The sequence below is a fragment of the Lynx canadensis genome, chromosome C2, assembly GCF_007474595.2.
Source record: "Lynx canadensis isolate LIC74 chromosome C2, mLynCan4.pri.v2, whole genome shotgun sequence".
Lineage (NCBI taxonomy): Eukaryota > Metazoa > Chordata > Mammalia > Carnivora > Felidae > Lynx > Lynx canadensis.
Window position 1 is genome coordinate 1,833,739 of NC_044311.2, and position 21,626 is coordinate 1,855,364.

Here is a 21,626-nt window from a genome sequence, read left to right on the forward strand (position 1 = left end):
GTGCATTAATAATCGCCTGTCCTGAAACCCCATTTGGGTTTTGTCACTTGTCCAGTGAGAATACCTTGCAGCCAGAGGACCCACTTCAGAATCTCATCATGTCTCTGTAGTCTCCTTCAGTGACCAAGGCCCTTGTGAAGTCCAGTTATATTTTAGCGTCTCCCTCGGTTTGGGTTTGTCTGATGTTCTCTTGTGATTGGATTCAGGTCATGTGCTCTTGGCATCAGTGTCCCAGAAGTGATAGTCCATTCTTCAGCTAATAAATGGTTTCACTTTGCCCAGTGACCGGTGATAGAAACTTTTATCACCTGATTATGTTGGTGCTTACCACGCTTCTCCACTGTGAAGTTACTCTTTTTATAATTCATAAGTGCTTGGGGCGCCTGGGTGGCTCAGTCGGTTAAGCATCCGACTTCGGCTCAGGTCATGATCTCACAGTTCGTGGGCTCGAGCCCCGCATCGGGCTCTGTGCTGACAGCTCAGAGTCTGAATCCCGCTTCAGATTCTGTGTCTCCCCCCCTCTCTGCCCCTCCCCTGCTCATGCCCTGTCTCTCTATCTTTCAAAAAGGAGTCAACATTTAAAAAAAAAAAAAAAGTATAATTAGTAAGTGCCTTGTAAGGCGGTACTTTAAAACTGTGTTAAAATGTATTCATTTAAAAAGTTTCATTTATGTATTTATAATTACATGAACTCATGGTTTGCATTGTACTCAACCGTTTATAATTTGTAATATCATTATTTGTGTTGATGCTCAGATTGCCTTTGATTTGACCTGTTCTCTTGCCAGTGTCCCCATCCTTGCATCCGGCATGACAAAATGTTGTGCTGTCCCTGCTTGAGTCTTCCAATCAATCATTTCCCCAGGGGTCGGTCTTCGGTTTCATTTAATAGAAAATGGTCTTTAAAGGCTAAAGTCTGAGCACTAGGTATAGCCACTGCTAGTGGGATATCACTCCCCCTAAGACCTCTCAGCGGCCAAAGCTAAGGGAATATATGTATACGTATGTCTGTCCATGTGCACACATACCCACACTGGTGTGTACCTATTTATTTCTGTATCAAGAGCTATGAGTTTACATAAACTCCCAATTCAATTTAGCACCATAAGATTATTTCTAGTATCCTGTTCTGATGTTCTCTTGTGATTGGATTCAGGTCATGTGCTCTTGGCATCAGCCCCCTTTTGGATAAGCCCCCTTTTGTGACACTGAGCAACCTGCCTTTCATTCCCTTTAATATATTTACGTATTGGGTCAGTCCTCCTGTCTGCAGCCAGCTTTCCATCTCTGCCCCTCCTCCTTCTCCTGCACCCCTCACCTCTGCCACTCCACCTGGGTGCGCTCAGCCTCCTTGGGCTCTGACTCCCGGGGCCATGGGTGCCCTTCTCCTTCTCCCTGGGCTCTCACAGGTCACACCTGGTCACCACTCCATGTGGACACCCTTCTTGCCCTGGCTGAGCCCTGAAATTCCGTAGTTCACCACTGTCAGGTGTGGAGACCCTGCTTACGCTGCTCAGAAATCTGTGTTCCCAGGCCTGGTCATCTGTAGTTTGGTGAATGGAAAAATCTCTTCATTTGTGAGGCTGAAGAATTATGTTTTTACCAACTGCTCAGGTTAAGAGAGTTAATATTATCACAAAGCCAAAATTATGACAGTTTGGCAAGGTTATCCACTTATTGTCTAATTCTCTTCTCCTTTACTAAAGATCATATATTTCCCATTTGTTAAAGGAAGACATGTTTAGAAATTACATAACCAAAATCTAAACTGGGTGGAATATTTTTGAACTTGAGAAAATTTCTTCGCAGCATAACACTTGATTGACTTCTGAAACTTAAGATAGCCATTTTACGTTGAGTAAACACTCTCTGAAAATGGATAAGCCATCAAACAAAATAGTAGTTGCTCTAAGCTTCATCTTGCAGTTCTTTTCATTTATTGTCTGTGTTCATTTTTAAACTTGAGGTGGGGAAGGCCTTGTTAGAAAGGCCTATTTTATTGTGAACACTGCTAACATTACCCATTCTTTTTAACGTATTGACCTCCATTGGTTTTTGGATTGTCCTTTCATGTCTGCCTGGTTGCAAAATTCCTCCTCTTTTTTTTTTTTTTTTTTTGGTTTTTAAAATCCATAACTTTTGGCAGGATGTAGTTATTTTTTTAAGTCAATTTCTGTAGAAAGAAATTGTTTTGAAATTCTGAGACTTAATTAGTATGTCTATTATTCAGATGATTCTCTACACATTACAGACACACGAGTGATAAATTTATCAAGATTAACGTGTCACAAAAAACTAACACCCCACTAATGTCCACATGACTTTTGTAAAGTTTACCAGAGACCATAAAATTTCAGAATATTACTGTTGGTGAGGATGATACTGTTATTCAAGGAATCCTCTTATCAGAGTTTGCCAGTGAAAAGAATAGCCCATATATTTTCAGCACTGCAACAGAAATATTATCAGAGTTGTAATTGGGCCAATATTTATCATAAAGACACAAGAAAAACTATTAGTCAGCCCAGGTCCTCCCCATGACAGTAGGAAGTCGGTGCTCTTTTCCCATTTTACTCGTGAGAAATCTGAGCCTCCACAGTAATTAAGAATGTACCTCTGTCGCACTCAGGATCAGAGGCACAGGTTTGGTGGGTCCAGAGCCTTTTCTTTTCACATGACCTTGATGCCTGTCTATCAGAAGAGGAAATACAGTCGGTTACACTTTATCTGAATTAATGACTTTAGTCTTATCTCATTTGTACGATATAAGTAGTTCGGTTTTGTAACAAATGTGTTTTCTTTGGCAGAAATGATTTTCCTGTCAGTCACCTGTCCAGACCATTTTAGTCATTTCTGATTATCTCCTAGTGTAACTACAAAGCTTATATTCGTAGAGAAAAGAGCTGCATTCCCTGGAAAGCATTCTTTGGTGACTTCCCTTTATTGGGCCGAAATAAAATACACTCTTACTGGAACAATCCTCTGTGCAAGTCTGATAACAGAACTTTGCAGGAATGACTTTTATGAGGTCTATAGAGACGCATTTATCCTGCTTTGGTATTTCCTGTTAAACTGGCAATGCTGTTCCAGTGCTGGTCTGTATAAATGAAGTTACTGTGGACAGTTTTCATCCTACAAGTTAAGATGTTGATGTTATTCTTAAACTCAGATTTCTTCTTCTTCATGGTATGCTCTGCACTTTATAGAGGTTCTTCCGCTTGATCTTCCAAAACCCCAACTTGGTTCACCTTAGTGGTCATAGATCTTCATATATGTGAGTGGTCTTCTCACATATCTCAAATTTTTAAGTTCAGTAATCATATCTTGTGCGCTGTGTATGATGACGTTAGTGTTCTAATTGTAATTCCATGAAAGTTGTCAGAGCAAACTTTTTTTTTTAATAGTTAGTGAATGTTGTCAACATTTTGGCTCCGTTTTCCTTCCCTATCATCTGTTAGTTTTACTCTCGTTGAACTCATCTGTTCTAATGGTTCAGCTCTATTTCCTTTCCTCAGGTTTCTGAATCCCCCCTTAAGTAAAATATAGTCTTTCTTAGGGCGCCCGGGTGGCTTAGTCGGTTGAGCATCTGGCTCTTGATTTCAGCTCAGGTCGTGATGTCTCACAGCCCTGAGATCAAGCCTTGCTTCGGGTCCCGTGCTGGGTGTGGAGCTGCTTAAAATTCTCTCCGCCCCTCCCCCACTTATTCTCTCTCTGTGTCTGTCTCTCTCTCCATACCCCAGCTCCCTCAAAAAAAAAAAAAAAAAAAAAAAAAGATTGAGGGGGAACTTTACAACGGTAGGGTCACGTTGTCACCACCTCAATCTGTTGGCCATCGTTGGTACCTCTGAAAATGGAGGCGTCAAACATTGCGAGCCTCCTGGCGTGACACCATAGACGTGCATGCTGATGTACTTAAAGATAAAAGATAAAGTGATGTGTTTGCCATTTACTAGAGATATTTCAGGAAGAATGGAGAGGGAGGAAGATGAAGTAAGAACGGTAAAATCTGGCTAATTATTAAATCTAGGCGATGGGTATATGGGGTTCATTATATATTTTCTCCATGTAAATTTTTATTATAAAAAGTTTTCAACTAAAACCGATGGGTTCAAGATGACTAAATGGAAAAGAAAATTAGTCCTTTTTTTCCCTTAAAACTAAAGTTGTCATCCCCATACTTAACAAGAGTTACAGAATTAATCTTGTGTCCTCCTGCCAGATCTCTCCCTAGACCATTCTGACCTGGTTGCAGAGTTGTTGAAGGAGTTGTCTAACCATAATGAACGTGTAGAGGAAAGAAAAATCGCCCTCTATGAACTCATGAAACTGACACAGGAGGAATCTTTCAGCGTTTGGGATGAACACTTCAAAACAATATTACTTCTGTTGCTTGAAACCCTTGGGGATAAAGAGGTAAATGGCAGAATATGTAAATAATAGCCTGTTTTTCCTGTCTTGGATTGCCCGTCCTTGCCTGCTAATCAAGTGCTTCACAAATTGGGAAATTGAGAAGATCGGTCTCTTTTACTGTTTCTTCCCGTGTGAAATTTTCATTATGAGTACTTTGTCTTCTAAACCAACAACTCAGTTGATTTGGAACAATTGACAATGGGAGAAATGAAAGGTAGCTGAAAGTGTTTTTATAGAAGAGTACTTGTTTTGCGTATTTAAACCAGTTCAGAAGTAAAATTTCCTTTTTCATAGAATGTCGTTGGTTCTGGATCTCCTACAAATATATGAAGTATGACGTAAGTTTTCAACTAGAGATGTGAAAACTTAATTATGCCATATACCGTATGCTTTATACAGTTGTCTACAACTTATCCCTGCCCCAACGTTAAGATCCTTAATACAGATACAGAAAATGTAGTAGATTGTCTACAACCCAAAATATTAAAAACATTAAAATATTTCTTCTTAGCCTACCATCAGGGCTTTGGCGTTAAAGGTTTTAAGAGAAATCCTAAGGCATCAACCAGCCAGATTTAAAAACTATGCAGAACTGACGGTCATGAAAACGTTGGAAGCACATAAAGACCCTCATAAGGAGGTGAGTTACCTGACGATTAAGTTACTATTTTATTCTCAGTACCTCTGATGTGATTGCATGAAACATACAAACATTGCTTGAAGAGTACCCTTGGAGAGTATCCATCATTTCAATGGAACGAACACTTAACTTTGATGTTCCAGGTAATATCTGATGGAGTTGCAGTCATATTTTTTCTACTAAGTGAATTATGGTGATATCGTGGGCTTTCCCCTAATACAGCCAGCTCTAGGAAATAATCCTGATTTCATTTCCTCTGTAATTTGTCTTGTAGTTTTCTACTTAGAATCGCCAGCCTTCTCTTTCCACTTACCGATAAGAATTTGGTTTTTTGAGATAACTAATGAAGACAAGAATCATTATTTTCAAGTGGTAATAAATCGCCTCTGGGAACTAGATATCTGTTAAAAGTTTATTCAATAAAACAATGAGGATAGCTTTCCTGGAAGTCCTGTAAATCTGTCTCCTGTATGCATTTACAGTTGTGTAAAAAAAACATTTGGCGGGGGTGCTTTTTAAGTTTGTATTTAAGTTCTAGTTAGTTAACACGGAGTTGGATTAGTTTCAGGGGTACAATACAGTGATTCATCACTTCCATACAACTCCCCAGGTTCATCACAAGTGCCCTCCTCAATCCCCATCACCTATTTCCCCCATCCCTCACCCACCTGCCCTCTGGGGACCATCAGTTCTCTAGAGTTAAGAGTCTGTTTCTTGGTTTGTCTCTCTCTCCTGTCTCATCTCTTTTTAGTCACAATATTTCTACCACCTACAGTGGCATCGATGAGATAACCATGAGGATTTTTATTGTCTCAGACATAACAAAAAAAGGAAATGTCAGGTACAGACTGCAATTCTAAGAGAAGGCACCAGAGTAGTAGCATTAGATATCTCTGTAGAACCAAGACATAAGCAAAAGAAATCAAAAAAGAAAAGTTAGAAAACAGCAGTGAGACAAAGTAGATCAAAGCTAAATGAAAGAGCTGAAACTAAACTTTCAGGAAAAAACATGATTGTAACCTTTGTTACCTTGGATTTAGCAGTGGTTTCTTAGATATAACACCAAGAGCCCAAGTAACCAACAGCAACAGGAACATAAATTGGACTTGATCAAAATTGAAAACTTTTGTGCTTCGGGGCGCCTGGCTGGCTCAGTGGGCAGAGCACGCAACTTTCGATCTCGGGCTTGTAAATTCAAGCCCCGCATTGGGTGGTGAGATAACTTAAAAGTAAAATATTGTTTTAAAAATAAAATAACGGGGCACCTGGGTGGGTCAGTCGGTTAAGTGTCCAACTTGAGCTCAGGTCACGATCTCACAGCTTGTGAGTTGGGAGTCCCACGTCGGGTTCTGTGCCGACAGTTCGGAGCTGGAGCCTGCTTCGGAACCTGTGTCTCCCTCCCTCTCTCTCTCCCTCCCCTGCTCATGCTGTGTGTCTCTCTCTCTCTCTCTCAAAAATAAGTAAACATTTAAAAATGAATAGAATAAAATAAATAAATACTTCTGTGCTTCAGATGCACCTGGCTGCGACAGTCAGTGAGACTCTTTTAGGGTCATGAGTTCAAGCCCCACATTGGGCATAGAGTTTACTCAAAAAATAGATAAAGCAGTGCCACAAAGAATAATGTTTAAAAAAAAAAAAACTTTAGTGCTTCAAAGGACACCATAAAAAAAGTGGAAAATTTAACCCACAGAATAGAAAATGTTTGCAAATCCTATGTCTGATGAGGTAATATATAAAGAACTCTGACAACTCAACAATGAAAAGAAATAACTCAATTTAAAAATGGGCGAAGGACCTGAATAGACGGTTCACCCAAGAAGATATACAAATGGCCAATAAGCACAAGAAAAGATGCTCAATGTCGGTACTCATTAGGAAAATACAACTAAACCCACAATGAGATACCACTTTATATACACTAGGAAGAACGACAATTGGAAGTGTTGGTGAGATGAGGCCCCCGGGTGGCTCGGTTAGTTAAGCATCCAACTCTTGGTTTCGGCTCAGGTCGTGATCTCAGGGTTTCTGGGTTTGGCCTGAGTTGGGCTCCACACCAACAGTGCAGAGCCTGCTTGGGATTCTCTGTCTCCTCCTCTCTCTCTGCCCCTCCCCTGCTCAGGCACACAGGCTCCCTCCCTCTCTCTCTCTCTCACTCAAAATGAATAAATAAAACAAAAGTGTTGGTGAGGACTTCGGGGCACCTGGCTGGTTCAGTGAGTAGAGTAAGCAGCTCTTGATAGGACCCTGAGTTCGAGCCCCACCTTGGGTGTAGAGATAGCTTAAAAAAAGAAGTGTTGGTGCATATTTGAAGAAATTGAAACCCTCTGGGTTTCAAATGATATGACTGTGAGTCTTGTAGGAGAGTAAGTCATAACTTCTAAATCTGTGTGGATTTTTATTCGGAGTATTTTTTATTGAGCTATTGTTCAGCAGTAGTGGAACATTCGTAGTATCTTGCTGAAGGTTTAAAAAACGACTGTGTGTGGTTCAGTTATCCACCCTCTGACCCAAATAAGACCCGGAATCTGCATGTTTACAAAAGGTAAAATCAACATTCTTAAGGTAATACAGCTAAAATTAGCCCCGGGTCTACCATCGGATTTGCCGCTGTAGCTTTCCTTAGTGCCGCTCACAGCTTGGGACCCTAAGTGAGAAACGACTAAAGTAGAGTCCAAAGCAGTAATGTTTGCGTGGTCTCGAGACCATCTTTAGAGATTACAGATTCTATGAAGGTGGACAACCATTTCTTTACTTCATTGCAAAGCCAGTGTCTGTTCTCCTAGGCCCAGTACAGAAGGGAAGAAAATCACTATGAACAGAATAGCATGTTAACTTGATAACTTACTAATGAGATTTTATTTTATTTTGTTCTAATGTGATGAAAAGAACACAAACACTCCTGGAGTTGAGGGTACAGGATAACGAGCAGGGTCTCAGCACGGCTGCTGTAGAGGGTCCGTTCGCATTATAGTCTTGGTAAATAGAGCCTTCACTGCCCAGCACAGCAAGACTACAGTAGCACTTAAAAATTGCATTAGCCAGGGTGCCTGTGTGGCTCGTTCGGTTGAGCATCCGACTCTTGACTTGAGCTCTGGTCGTGATCTCACAGTTCATGGGTTCGAGCCCTGTGTTGGGCTCCATCCTGAGAGCACGGATCCTGCTTGAGATTCATTCTCTCTCTCTCTCTCTGTCTCTCTCTCTCTCTTCCTCTGTCTCTCCCTCCCTCTCTTCATCCCTCTCCTCCTCCTCCTCCCCTCCCTCCCACGTTTGTGTGCACACACACACACTTGCTCTGTCTCTCAAAAAGAATAAAAGTAAAAATCGCATTAGCCAACATTAAGAACACAAAAGAAGGAAGAATGTCTGGAAGAAATATTCTCCCCATGTGTCCATTCTGGCTTCAACAGGTTATATTTTGCCACTCCTGTTTTATCTGTACCCTCACTTTGTCGTGTTTATGGTAGTATTTTCAAAGCAAATTGTAGATGTGCTGGGGCGCCTGGGTGGCTCAGTCGGTTAAGCGTCCCGACTTCGGCGCAGGTCATGATCTCACAGTTCGTGAGTTCGAGCCCGGTGTTGGGTTCTGGGCAGCTCGGAGCCCGGAGCCCGCTTCGGATTCTCTGTCTCCCTCTCTCTCTGGCCCTCCCCACTCCTTCCCTTTCTCTCCAAAAGTAAACAAACATTTTAAAAAGTTGCTTTTAATCGTAGATCTCCTGTCCTGTTTCATATTTCATGACGTTTGTACTTCCAGGACGCAGCATAACGTTCTTAAATTTGTTCCCGGCCCAATTTCCCCTTGGTTTCAGGTGGTGAGATCTGCTGAGGAAGCGGCATCGGTGCTGGCCACTTCTATCAGCCCCGAGCAGTGCATCAAAGTGCTTTGCCCCATCATCCAAACCGCAGATTACCCGATCAATCTGGCTGCAATCAAGATGCAAACGAAAGTGATAGAGCGGGTGTCCAAGGACACCCTCAACCTGCTTTTGCCAGAGATCATGCCAGGCTTGATACAGGTAAGAAACCGAACTTGGAGGGGTAAGCTGTACCACCTTGGGGATTCGGTTATTTTGGGCACGCTCTAGGCAGCACGAGCGGCATAACCAAGCCTTCCTGCCGTCCCGGACGTTCAGAGCAGAGACTTTCCGTAGCCAGCTTTGCGTGTGTGTGTGTGTTAAGTACATACGTAACCTAGCACTTACCCTTGAGCCGCTTTTAAGCGTGAGATTCGTCGGCATTAAATACGTGCATGCTGTTGTGCAGCCCTCGCAACTGCCCATGTCCGGAACAGATTTCCTCGTCCCCAGTGGAAACTATACCCAGTAATGAATTAATAACTCCTTGTTCCCATGCTCTTTAGCCCCCGGTATCTCCTATTCTGCCGTGGCTCTTCTACTTGCTAGGTTCTTGACGTAAATGGAATCCCGCGGTATCTGTCCTATTGTGGCCGGCTTATTTCATTTAGCATAATGTTTTCAGGGCTTGTGTTACAGCAGGTGTTAGAATTTCATTCCTGTCTTATGGCTGAGCAATTTCCACGTATGTGAATCCCACAATTGGTCGATCCACTCGTCTTTTGATGAATATATGGATTGTTTCCTTTTTTAATGATACAAATATTGCAGTGAACTTCTTTATAATATCTTCTTATACTTCTGTGTATATATCTAGAAGTAGAATTCCTAGGTGTTGCCAAATTTCTCTCCAAAATGGTTACACTGATTTACAGCCATAGATGTAATGTGGTTTTTTTCTATGCACACAAACCCATCCGCAGAAACGTTTTCATAACGGGATCATATTTTATAGCATGCTTTTTTGCTTAATCATGAATTGTTAACTCTCCCGTCCAGTAAATTATTATTCTGTAATGTAATTTTAATGGCCAGAATTACAGAGCGTATACCCCTCCTGAAGAGAATTACTCATTTCTTTGTGCATCTGTAGTGTTCTCTTTGACTCTGTTCTGAGTCTAATATTGCTCCCTAAATTGTGTGCTCCTTGAAGATAGGATCCAGACCCCTTTCTTTGTACAGAATGTACATGGTGTGTGTATCATACACACGGTGGCTACTGACTGCATGTTCTGTTGGGTGAGTGACTTCGAGTAACGGTAGGGGTGGGACAGATGTTGAGCTTAGAATTCAGCCTGGGTTATAGGCGGGCCCTGACCGCCAGGCCCAGTGTTACTTCAGTTCAGGTTTTTTTCCGGAAGGGAGGCGCTCTTGGGCTCCCTACGGCTGAGTGCTTTAGCAAGGTTCATCCGGACACTTTACAGGGCAGGTTGGCAAAGGGACCGCCTTCCGGGCCAAATCAGGTAGGAGCCGATCAGGAAAGCTGACGGTGGTGGGGAGGCGCTGAAGGGGAGGCGGACGGAGAGGAGGGCGCGTTTCCGCCGGGAGAGCTGGAGGAGTCACTTCCATCCTTAAAGCTTCTTGTCCTTGGTGCGCCCGCAATCTCGTGTTGGAGCCACCCCGCCTGTCCGTGCTGGAATGGTTCTTTCTCCGGCCCCCCAGGAGTGCTAACGAGGACTTTCCTCCCTAGGGTTACGATAACTCGGAGAGCAGTGTTCGGAAAGCTTGTGTCTTCTGCCTGGTGGCCGTTCACGCGGTAATTGGTGACGAACTAAAACCACATCTCAGTCAGCTCACGGGCAGCAAGGTAAGTGGCGACGCTTTGGTCTACAGGTGGTGGCAGTGGTGCATGTTTCAAAATTTAGGTCTCTGTCGGGTTAAAGGGTAAATTCGTATTTGGCTTTGGATAAGTCAGGCTTTGAGTATCCGACTCATTCCTCCTACCGTTTGAATGTTAACTGTTTCTACTTTCGCATCGGTCACTGGGGGTCGCTGGGGGTCGCTGGGGGAAGCCGCCGGTTCGGTAGAGGGTGTGTGGCTGTGAGAGAAACGCCTCCAGTCAGCTGACTCCTTTCCAGCTCCCACACCCGATCATAGCCCCCAAGGACGGTTTAAGAATAAATAGTGGTTGTGTATTCGTGGATTACTTCCTGTCTCCCAAAATGGGGAATCCTGGAATATTTCTTAGATTTTCCCCTATGAACTCCGATAATCAAGTATTCACTGTCCTTAAGACTTAAAAGAAAAACTAGGGGCACCTGGCTGGCTGAGTCACTAGAGCACATGACCTTGATCTCAAGGATGTGTGTTGAAGCTCCACGTCGGGTGTAGAGATTACTTAAATAAATAAACTTTTAAAAAATGTAAGCCTTGGGGCGCCCGGGCGGCTCCGTTGGTCGAGCGTCCGACTTCGGCTCAGGTCACGATCTCGTGGCTTGTGAGTTCGAGCCCCGCGTCGGGCTCCTTCCGGGTAGACAGCTCAGAGCCTGGAGCCCTTTCCGGATTCTGTGTCTCCCTCTCTCTGCCCCTCCCTGTTCACACTCTGTCTCTGTCTCTCTCAAAAATAAATAAAACATTTAAAAAAATTTTTAATTTAAGTCTTGTTTCCCTCATTTTTTTGATACTATCAAACATTGAAATTTATTCTACGAGGTGACGATTGTTGGATTGTTGCTTATGAGCTGTTTGCAGGAGACACCCTCATTTTAAGAGTTTCCCAGAACCCTAGTGATCGTCATTACTATCGTCAGATTTAGTTTTAAAATACCAAAACAGTAGAGAAAATGCCTGTAAGGCTCAGGTATGCCCCTCACGTTAAATACCTGCGTGCGTGCTCGGTGGGTTCTTAACTCTCTCTGACTCGCAGACCCGCTTTGAGATTCGGGCATTACTACCACATCCCAAGAAAGGTAAATAAATACAGAAAATTTTACACGTGGTTTCAGGGGATTCAGTGAGTGCCCGAAGCCCCTGGACATCAGACTAAAAACCCATTGGATCAACGATTTAATGTTACAAAAGCAAACTTTAAACAACACAGTCTTCTTTTTTCTTTCTTTTTTTCAAGTAAACTCTACACCTCGCATGGGACTTGCATTCACCACCCCGACATTAAGAGCCCTACGTGCTCTGCCAACTGAGCCAGCCAGGCGCCCCGACACAGTGCTTTTCAAAGAGAAACGATCTCGGGTCTTGGGATAAGCTCAGGTTGTGTCCTGATGACCAGAGATGTCTGTGGAAGAGTTAAAGTTAAGCACTTTGTCAGAATAGGAGGCAGCCAGTAATGTTGCATATGAAGACTATAGCCAGGCCGAAAAAATACTTGGAAATGACATCAGACGAAAAGAAGTAGAATACAGAATCGCGTATCCATTGATTAACACTTGATAAAAATAGGGTCTCATCTGGTAAAGACCACAAAATGACACCAATCAAGAACATTCTTGGAAGGCGGTGTTACAGTCGTTGAAGATCTCGGGTCCTGGAACCCAGGGGCCTGGTTTTCTGTCCTGGCCCACTTCTTACCTGCCTCTGTGACTCTAGACAACGACTGGCATGTTTCGTGTCTTGGTTTCGTCATGTGTAAAGTGTCGTTGAGATAGAGAGAGGCAACATGAGGTGGTTAGCTTACTCTACAGCACATAGTGCTCGAATGTTTGTCCCGACCGTCCTCATGAGACTTCTTTTCTACGTTTAAGCTTCACATGCTAACACTACAGCAGGTTTAGTGTTACAGAAAAGGCACATTGTAAGAGTCACCAGGGGTGCCCGGCTGGCTCAGTCGGTAGACCACGTCACTCTTGATCTCGGGGCCGTGAGTTCAAGCCCCACGTTGGGTGCAGAGGTTACTTCAATAAATGCATAAATAGAGCACTCAGTCGCAAACAGATGGAGACTTGAGAAGCTTTTTGGTAACTCTTAACTATCAACGATAACTCGGGCATAACGTAATCTAAAATCTCTACTTACTTTTTTAAGATTTTATTTTTAAGCAATCTCTACACCCAACGTGGGGCTCGAACTCCCAACCCTGAGATCGAGGGTCCACGTGCCGCCCTGACGGAGCCAGGCAGGCGCCCCTAAAACCTCTCTTCTTAGACTCCCGATACGTACAGACCTGTTTTCGTGAGCATCTTCCCGTAATTTAGAGCAACCTGCTCAACGCCTTCGCTTTGGTTTCAACCTGCAGATGAAGCTCCTGAATCTGTACATCAAACGCGCACAGACAGGTTCTGGAGGAGCTGACCCCGCTGCTGATGTTTCCGGACAGAGTTAGTGACGCGGACCGAAGCCGGCCGGGCCGCCCCGACCCGGGACGGGCACACCACCCCTCAGCAGCGAGAGGAAGCACTCAAACGCATCTTTCGGAACTCCCCATCTTTTCCCGGCTTTAGTTTTTTGTTTCGTTTTGTATTTTCTGTAACGGAGGGCTCTCCTCAGTCTGCATGTAACTTTTATGATAGTTATTCCAAATTCAAGAAGAAGCAGTATTAACATCAGTGGATCGATACAGAGTAATTTTTAATCGAATTCATCATTTCACATGTTTGTACTTGTCTTCCCATTAACCTTTGCCAGTGTTATGATTGTATACATTTTTTTAAATGCTGGTGAAAGAGGAATGCTTAAAGCTTTAAAAGTTTAACAGTCTAAAACATTTTTTTGCCTCTATTCAAATGCAGAATACTATTTTTATTGCTACTTGGAGTTTCGTTCTGTATCATGTCCTATGCTAGAAATACTGAAATGATGTGAAACGAAGCAGGACTGATTTGAACCACAGCTGGACTCTGTCGACGTGACGGTGACACGTGTCGTTAGTCGCAACTTCTTTGGGGTGACCCGTAGCGTACAGCGACGTCCTCAGAGAGAGTGCCACAGAATCAGCCAGTTCTGTGACGCCGATTCCGCGCGTTGGCTCTCCATCTTGCCGCCTCGCCTAAAACCGTGTCCCCCCTGCGGCCCCTTAAGAAAGCTGCACCAGATCATCTGCCTGTTGTTTTCTAGATGCTTATTAAAATAGAAGGTTTTCTTGCAGGGTTTCTGGTTTGTTTTTCGTTGTTGTGAATGATGCTTTTTTCGTATTTATTAATATCAAATTCACTTATGAATAAACTTGATAATGGAAAGAGAGAAGAAAATCCAGTGCATGTGCGTCTTGACCGTCTTCTGTTTCTCATTAAAAAACGAACTTATTAATCACTGAGACGCGCGAGTCAACCAGCACCTTTTCTTTAAATGGTGGCACCTGGTTTCCTTTGACCGTGAAATTGTCTTACTTGAAAACGATCCTGACGAGAGAGAAGGTGGCACAAGGCTATTATCTCTGTAATGGACTCAAATTCTCTACCTCTTCAGGGCTGATCCTTTTAACTGAGCTGCTGCCTACAGTGTCTTTTGGAAAACTACTTCAAGGGTGATTTTCTGTTACATTTTAACACATTGTTTTAATCACCTTTCGCTACACCTGTTCTTTTCCTGTGCAGCCGACTTGCAAAACTTACCAGTTTGGTGCAAAGCAAATGAGATCACTTGGAACCGGGACACTAATGATTTCTCATCTTGACTTTTTTTTTTTTTTTTTTTTTTAATCCTAACATGAAGTGAATTTGACTGGAAAGGCAAATAGCAGTTTGCTATTGTTACAGAGTGATCTGTACTTTCTTTGTTTAACTGAAAAACATGTAGAAATGTATGTAAAGAATTTAAGACAAAAGTACTGGATGGATGGTTTGTCATGGGCTTTTCCCTTTGTTTCTGTTCTAGCAGCAGGAAAATAGTTTCTCTATATCCCCGCCCCTTTACCTGTAACAATTTTGTTTTCTACTGTTAATTACATTGTGTATTTATAGTTCTATGCTTACTGTTGTGCATATACTGGCAATAAAACTGTACATAACATTACTTGAAAAAATTAACAATGTACATCGGTTGTCTTTCGGTCTCGCTGTGTGACGAGTCATTTCGCTCCTAACTAGGTCTTGAAAAATATTTTGAAGGTCCTGTATCAGTGGTATTCTCATGAATTTTATAAGTGCATCTGAGGAGAAAAGATTTGTCAGGAGTGGCATCCACCAAATTATATAGCTGTATCTGCGTGTCTAGAACATCGCTTATCTTGAGGAAGAAAAGGCATTTTAAACACTGAATTCTTCTCAGTGATGTGTTTTGTTCCATAACCTTTGGTGTGTCTTATAATCGTTTTTAATCTAACAATTTAATTTTGACCTCTGCTTCAAGATACTGCTTTAACTTACCATTGACGACTCGGTAGTGTGACGTAAGCTGAATAATAACTCTGCTTGAAAACTTAGATCAAGGACCTGGCGTCTAAAGGCAGGTGTTCAAATGAATGAACTGAGCGATGAAAGAGGATGGTTTAATGTGACTAAGTGAAAGCTAATATATAAACACATGAAAAAAGTCGTATTTAAGTTCTATAATTTCGGGGGCACCCGGCTGGCTTCGTCGATAGAGCATGCAGCTCTTGATCTTGGGGTCTAAAGTTCGAGCCCCGTACTGGGTGTAGAGATTACTTTAAGAAATAACAAAAAAAATATAAAAATTAAAAAAAAAATACACACACACACACACACACACACACACACGTGAAAAACAAAATTGTATAGTTTCAGTTAATGAGGCTTTAGGAAAGTTATTATTGACTATTCAAATTTGTTCATCCCAGAAACACATTTAGATGTCAACTGTTAAAGAATGGTGGTAAGCTCCTGGTTAAATTTCTTCTTTCTGCTTTTCTCCCTAACCATTATCAGTATCATTCCTTTACTGCACTGCTCAGAACTAATTAAGAGCTCATAATTCCAAATTATAAGCCATGTTTGTTTCTTGTGTTTTCAAAATCTGTAATAGGTTTTCAAGTAACATGTGGATTGAACCTGAGGTTTCAAATTTAGAGTGTGTTTACTGCATTCTTTCATATTCTATCTATCTTACATCTATCTAACTTAGCTATCTAACTTTGGGTCAGAATGACTTTTCACCAAATATGTCTCACAATAAAATACTGGAAACGTATCAGGCCAGATCTGTTTGTAGATTCAAATGTATCATCATTATTAATTTAGAATAACATTTACAGTCAATAGAAACGAGGATTGGCATAATTCATGTGGGCTCTTTTAAACTTTGAGATCTTTGCTTCCTGTGCTGTTTAGGTTTGTTTCATTGCGATCAGTCAAGTACAGTTTTACAGCTATGCAAAAGAAAGAAGCTTTAAAAAGCTCTTAAAAAGTTACCCATCTCTGTAGAGTAGCAATAAATTATATAGATACTTAACGAAAACAACAATAGAACAGACCCATGAAACCAGGAAGTGGTCTTTTGAAAAAATTAATAAAATCGATAAACCTCTAGACAAACTTACCAAGAAAAAAGAAAGGACTCAATAAAATTACAAGTGAGAGAAGAGAAATGACACCACAGAAATAGAGTGTGAAAAACTACACCCAACAAATTGGACAACCTACAACAAGAAATGGTTAGATGCCTAGAAGCATAACCCACCCCAAGTGAAGCAGGAAGAAGAAAAAATTGAACAGACTGAAAACCAGCAAAGAAATTGAATCAGTAATCAAAAAACTCCTAACAAAAGTGCAGGACCAGATGACTTCACAGGTGAATTCTACCAAACATTTCAAGCAGAGTTAGTACCTATTTTCAAACTATTCCAAAAAAAAAAAAAAAAAAAAATGGAAAAGGAAGGAAATTTTTCAAAATTAATTCTGTGAGGCCAGCATTACCCTGATACCAAAGCCAGGTGAAGACACCACTAAAAAGAATTACAGTCCAGTATCCCTGCTGAACATAGATGCAAAAATTGTCAACAAAATACTAGGAAACTGAAGTCATTAAAAAAAAGAAATCAGTCACCGCGGGGAGCACCTGGCTGGTTTCGCGGGGCATGTGACTTTTGATCTCAGGTAATGAATTCAAGCCCCGGGTTGGACATGGGGCCTACTTCCAAAAAGCAATGGTGGGGCGCCTGGGGGGCTCGGTTGGGTGTCAGACTTCCGCTCAGGTCACGGTCTCAGGTTGTGGGATCGAGCCCCGCGTTGGGCTCTGCGCTGCCGGCTCGGAGCCTGGAGCTGCTTCGGATTCTGTGTCCCCCTCTCTCTCTGCCCCTCCCCTGCTCGTGCTCCGTCTGTCTCCCACTCTCAAAAATAAACATTAAAAAAAAAAAAAGCCTTCGCTTCACTTGTCCGGCGGTCTACGGGCTCCTCCTTGGATGCTTTCCAGCTGGCAGCTCTTTTGTTCAGGACACGTCCTCCTAGGAAATCTAGGAGCGGGTTCATTAACTGCCGTCCTGGAAATTCCAGTGGTACATCCGAGGTCACCCGGCTTGTGGTCGCGAAGGGTGTGCGGCATCGCAGTGACACGGCCTTTGGCCCCACACGAGCCTCGCTTGAGGCCTAAGTGCCACACAAAGTGTGACTGCGTTGTCTTGGAAAAGCCCTTGCTCAGCGAGGGCTCGGATGCCCGGGGGGGGGGGGGAAAGGCGGAGAGTGTCCTGGGCCCTAAGAGCGTCGCACTGGGGAAGCAGGCAAGAGCCTTTCCCGCCTGTCGCCGAAGGGAGAGGAGAAATAAGGCAAGCAGCACCTGAGATGGTGACAAGGGCCAAGCGGGCAAGAGGTCGGGGAAGGGGGGCGGTAAGAGGGGAGGGTGGGCTCCCCGCTCACGAGGACTGGCCAGGGCAGCCCTCCCCGAGAAGGAGGCCGAGCAGACAGGTGCGGGTTTGGGGGGGGGGGCGCGCGGAGAGGAAGGGCTCCCCAACACCCCCGACTTGTCTGTGCCCCAGATCCGGGGCCCGCGCCTCTTGCGCGCCATGCGGCCACGGGGCCCCGCAGGTGTTACCGACTTGAGGATGTTGCGGCGGGAGGGCGGGCCGGGACCACCCAGGCGGGCCCGAGGTCATCGGTGTCCTTGTCCGCGAAGGAGGGAGGCGGGAGGGGCAGAGCGGGAGCAGACGTCGTCCGAGCCGGGCGAGCGCCCCCCGGGGCCTGCCAAGGGCGACGGGACGGGTCCCCGCCCCCAGGACCTCGCCGAAGTCGCCGCGGGGCTTCGGCCCTCCCGAAGTGGCGACGCGACACGTCCTGCCGGTTTTCGTCCGCCCGGGGGTCGGTCGCGGCGCGCTGGACACGGAGCCCGGCCGCGCACGTTGCCCCCCCCCCACCCCCGGCGACCGTCCCCCGCCCGGATCGTGGTGGCCTCCGCCAACAGCCGTTCAGTCCGCATCGACGCTCCAGCGCCACGCAGGCGGGCCGCGGCTCGCCTCTACGGACACGGCGGGCCCCACGGTCCCCCACCGGGCACTTGGCATCCGACTCGAAGATAAAGAGCGAGCAGGGACGATCACAAGGCAGACTTCGAGTGGCTGGGCCTGGAGGAGGCCAGCGACCCTCCTACCTGTGTTCTGCACGGCCGGCCGGCTCCGCTGTCGCAAGGGAGCCTGGGAACTGGACCGCATTTGCCGGCCCGCCGAAAGAAACTTGCTTTGGCAAAAAAACCGCTCTCCCACAGTCCGCCTTTCTGGCCTCCACGTGTCTGTGCACACCTCTGCCCCCCACCCCCCGGAACAGTGACTCTGGGTAAGGGATATAGCCTACTCAGTCCACACCCCACCCCAAGTCCAAATGTCCGGTGACGTGAAATCCTCTCCATCGGGTCTGGCTGTTAAAGGAAATCAGAGTAAGTCACCCCCGAAACAGAGAATGCAAAGAGTCTCCTGAGACTTTTGCAACGGCCAAGCCTTAAAGTAACTTACGTGAAGGGAAGCTGGATGTACATTATATGGGAACGCTCTGTGCTCCCCTCGATTTTTCTGTAAAGAAACTGGTCTAAAAGAAATGGGCCTCTTAAAAAACAGATAGGGGAGGCGGGGGCGGGGGTGGGTTTCGGGGCGCCTGGGTGGCTCAGTCAGTTGCGTGTCTGACTTCGGCTCAGGTCAGAATCTCACGGTTCGTGAGTTCGAGCCCTGCATCAGCCTCCACGCTGACGACACAGAGCCTGTTGGGATTCTCATTTTCTCTGTCTCTCCCTCTCTCTCCCTCCCTCCCCCACTTGTGCTTTCTCTCTCAAAATAAACAAATGTAAAAAAAACAAAAAACAAAACCGATGGGAGGTGGGGGAACTGCTCTAAAGAGACTCAAGAAACTGAAAAAGAAATGTAGCTATGGTCCTTGGTTGAACCCAGATTCGAAAAAAGCTATAATAAACAATGCAGGGACAGATGGAGAGGTTGGGAAATGAATGGACTATTAGATACTATTATTGAATTTCTTGGATGTAATAATGATATTAGAATCATGATAGAGCGTTTCTGTCCTCTCCGAGCGCATTTTGAAGAATTTAGGCCTGAGATACCTTGAAAGCTACCACTTAGCTTCACGTGATTAAACACCGAAGTAGGGAGAGAAATGAATAAAATATTAACAATAATAAAATATGTGACTAAAGAATATATAGTTGGTTGTTTTTTCTGTTCCTTTAGCTTTTCTGTAGGTTAAAAAATTTTAATACAGAGTTGGAGAAAATAAATAAGGAAGATTATTAGGTGTTTTGGAAAAGCAGAATTTGATATTCAGTGCGCCTAGGAGAAAAAAACTTCGCCTGTTCTGTTTTCCTCACTTGGGCCACTTGGAAGCATCTTCGGCTCATCTGGTCTACAGTTCCCCAGGGTCAGAGTCTTCTGGGTCATTACTGAGTAAAATATCTAAGAAACTCCCAAATGGCTCGGCGTGTCGACACAATGACTATAAGCTGGAGACTGTCCGCATTCGCACAGGTCAAATAACAGGTCATCCTTGTCGGATTTTACGACACGGTCAACACCGTCACGAACGGTGACAGCAAGGGCACTGTTCTTGGGTCTCCTGCTTATCCGGGACATGGTAGGCAGCTAATTCCTGTTGATGAGATGGTCAGAGGCTGAAAGCTCTTCAGAGATTACACGCCACAGCAGGCACTTCACGTGACGCTTACTCTGAGCTCGGCCGATGTATTATTTCATCCGTGCCCAACAACTCCATGAGGGAGATCTACTGTTAGCTCCATTTTACAGATGAGGAAACTGAGGTAATGAGAGGTTATACAAATAGCCCTAGAGCGCACACTAGTAATTGTCAGAACTGGAATTTGAATCCAGGCAATCTAGCTACCGAGGCTGACTCCTATCTTCTATTCCAAAGCATACCTGGCCCATATTTGGGGTTGTGTGGTCTGCGTGATTTTCCTATTATTTCTGACACCGTTCCAGTTCTCAAAATCTGATTGCAAGGCACCCCCCCACCCCGCCCCCAGGGGCCAGTAAGGTAACATTCTCATTTTATTTTATGTATGTAGGTATGTATTTTAATGTTTATTTTATTTTTGAGAGAGAGAGACAGGAGGAGGGGCAGAGAGAGAGAGGGAGACACAGAATCCGAAGCGGGCTCCAGGCCCTGAGCTGTCAGCACAGAGCCCGACGTGGGCCTCGAACTCACCAACCGTGAGATCATGACTTGAGCTGAAGTCGGACGCTCAACCGACTGAGCCCCCAGGCGCCCCGGTAACATTCTCATTTTAAAGACAAAGGGACCTTCGTCGAATCCCACCTAATGGCATCGTTACCCACCAGTCTCGGGATGAACGGCTCCGGGAACCAATTTTGCTAGTTTTGAATCCACTCGACTGGAAGCTTTTCAGCCGTCTTGCTACCTGCCCGGCTGTATGTGCTGTTTACAGGCATGGCCACGATCTCCTAACCCCTGTCCCGTTTCTCTCAAAGCGAGAATCTGAGAAGTGTGTGTTTCATAACGGCGAAGCATTTCAAGAACCACCCGACCCCGAGCACGGTTTCTCCCGGTCAACATCTCCGGCTGCATGATTTCTGCGGTTTTGCGTGTCCTTTCACCAAGAGGTGGAGTCTGTTTGCTCCATCCCTCGGACCCGGGCCCGAGCTTGCTCGGGTCGAGGGATTTGCGCAGAAGCGATGGCGTTCCCGCGCTGGGGCTCCGCGCGGCCCCGGGGTCTCTCGGAACCCATCCCACCGCGAGGACGACGAGGCGGGGCTGGTCGGCCGCAGAGCGGAGGCCGCGGAGGGCGACTCGAGTCAGCCCGAGTGTCCCGGCCCACCCCCAGACGTGCGGGAAAGCCGGGCCCGATCGGCCCGGCCGCCGCGGGCTGCGGAGGCTCGAGCGAGCCTCGCTGGGCTCGGAGGCGCTGCACGGCCGAGCCGCGCGAAACCCCCGACGCACAGCAGCGCGAGCCAAGGGAACGCTCGCTGCTTGAAGTCGTTACATTTCGAACCCGGCGCACGTTCGTTCTAGTCCGACTGGCCGGATCCGCGGCCCCGGCTTCCCCGCGACCGCGGCGTGTCTCAGAGGCGCCCCTGCTACCGTCCCGTCTTAGTCTCTTCAGGCCGTCGAAGAAACCACGGCGGACCGGGTGACTTGCAGACCTCACGGTTCCGGAGGCTGGAGGGCTGCGATCGGGGTGCCCGCGGGGTCGGGGAGGGTCCTCTTCCGGGGCGCAGACTTCTCAGGGGATCCCACGCGGCAGAGGGGAGCGGGAGAGCTCGTGGCTCTCGGAAAGAGCCTGATCCGGTTCCGGAGGGCCAGGCCCCGCCCAGAGGCCCCACGTGCTCATACTAGCCCCGGGGGGTGGGGGTGGGGGTGGGGGTGGGGGTGGGGGCGGGGGCGGGGGGGGGATCTCAACGTGCGGAT

At 45.5% G+C, this 21,626-nt stretch overlaps 1 protein-coding gene across 28 annotated transcripts in view; it reads left to right on the top strand.

Moving 5' to 3' along the window:
• CLASP2 (cytoplasmic linker associated protein 2) overlaps positions 1 to 14,819 on the top strand; it is a 182,384-nt gene extending 167,565 nt beyond the window's left edge. For all 28 annotated transcript variants that reach the window (XM_030328673.1, XM_030328674.1, XM_030328675.1 and 25 more), the window contains 5 exons: positions 4,220 to 4,413; positions 4,922 to 5,050; positions 8,860 to 9,066; positions 10,595 to 10,711; positions 13,094 to 14,819. In XM_030328673.1, the coding sequence (XP_030184533.1) occupies positions 4,220 to 4,413; positions 4,922 to 5,050; positions 8,860 to 9,066; positions 10,595 to 10,711; positions 13,094 to 13,180 (734 nt within the window). In that variant the 3' untranslated portion in view covers positions 13,181 to 14,819. The remainder of the gene's footprint in view (positions 1 to 4,219; positions 4,414 to 4,921; positions 5,051 to 8,859; positions 9,067 to 10,594; positions 10,712 to 13,093) is intronic.
• Positions 14,820 to 21,626: the final 6,807 nt, after the last annotated feature.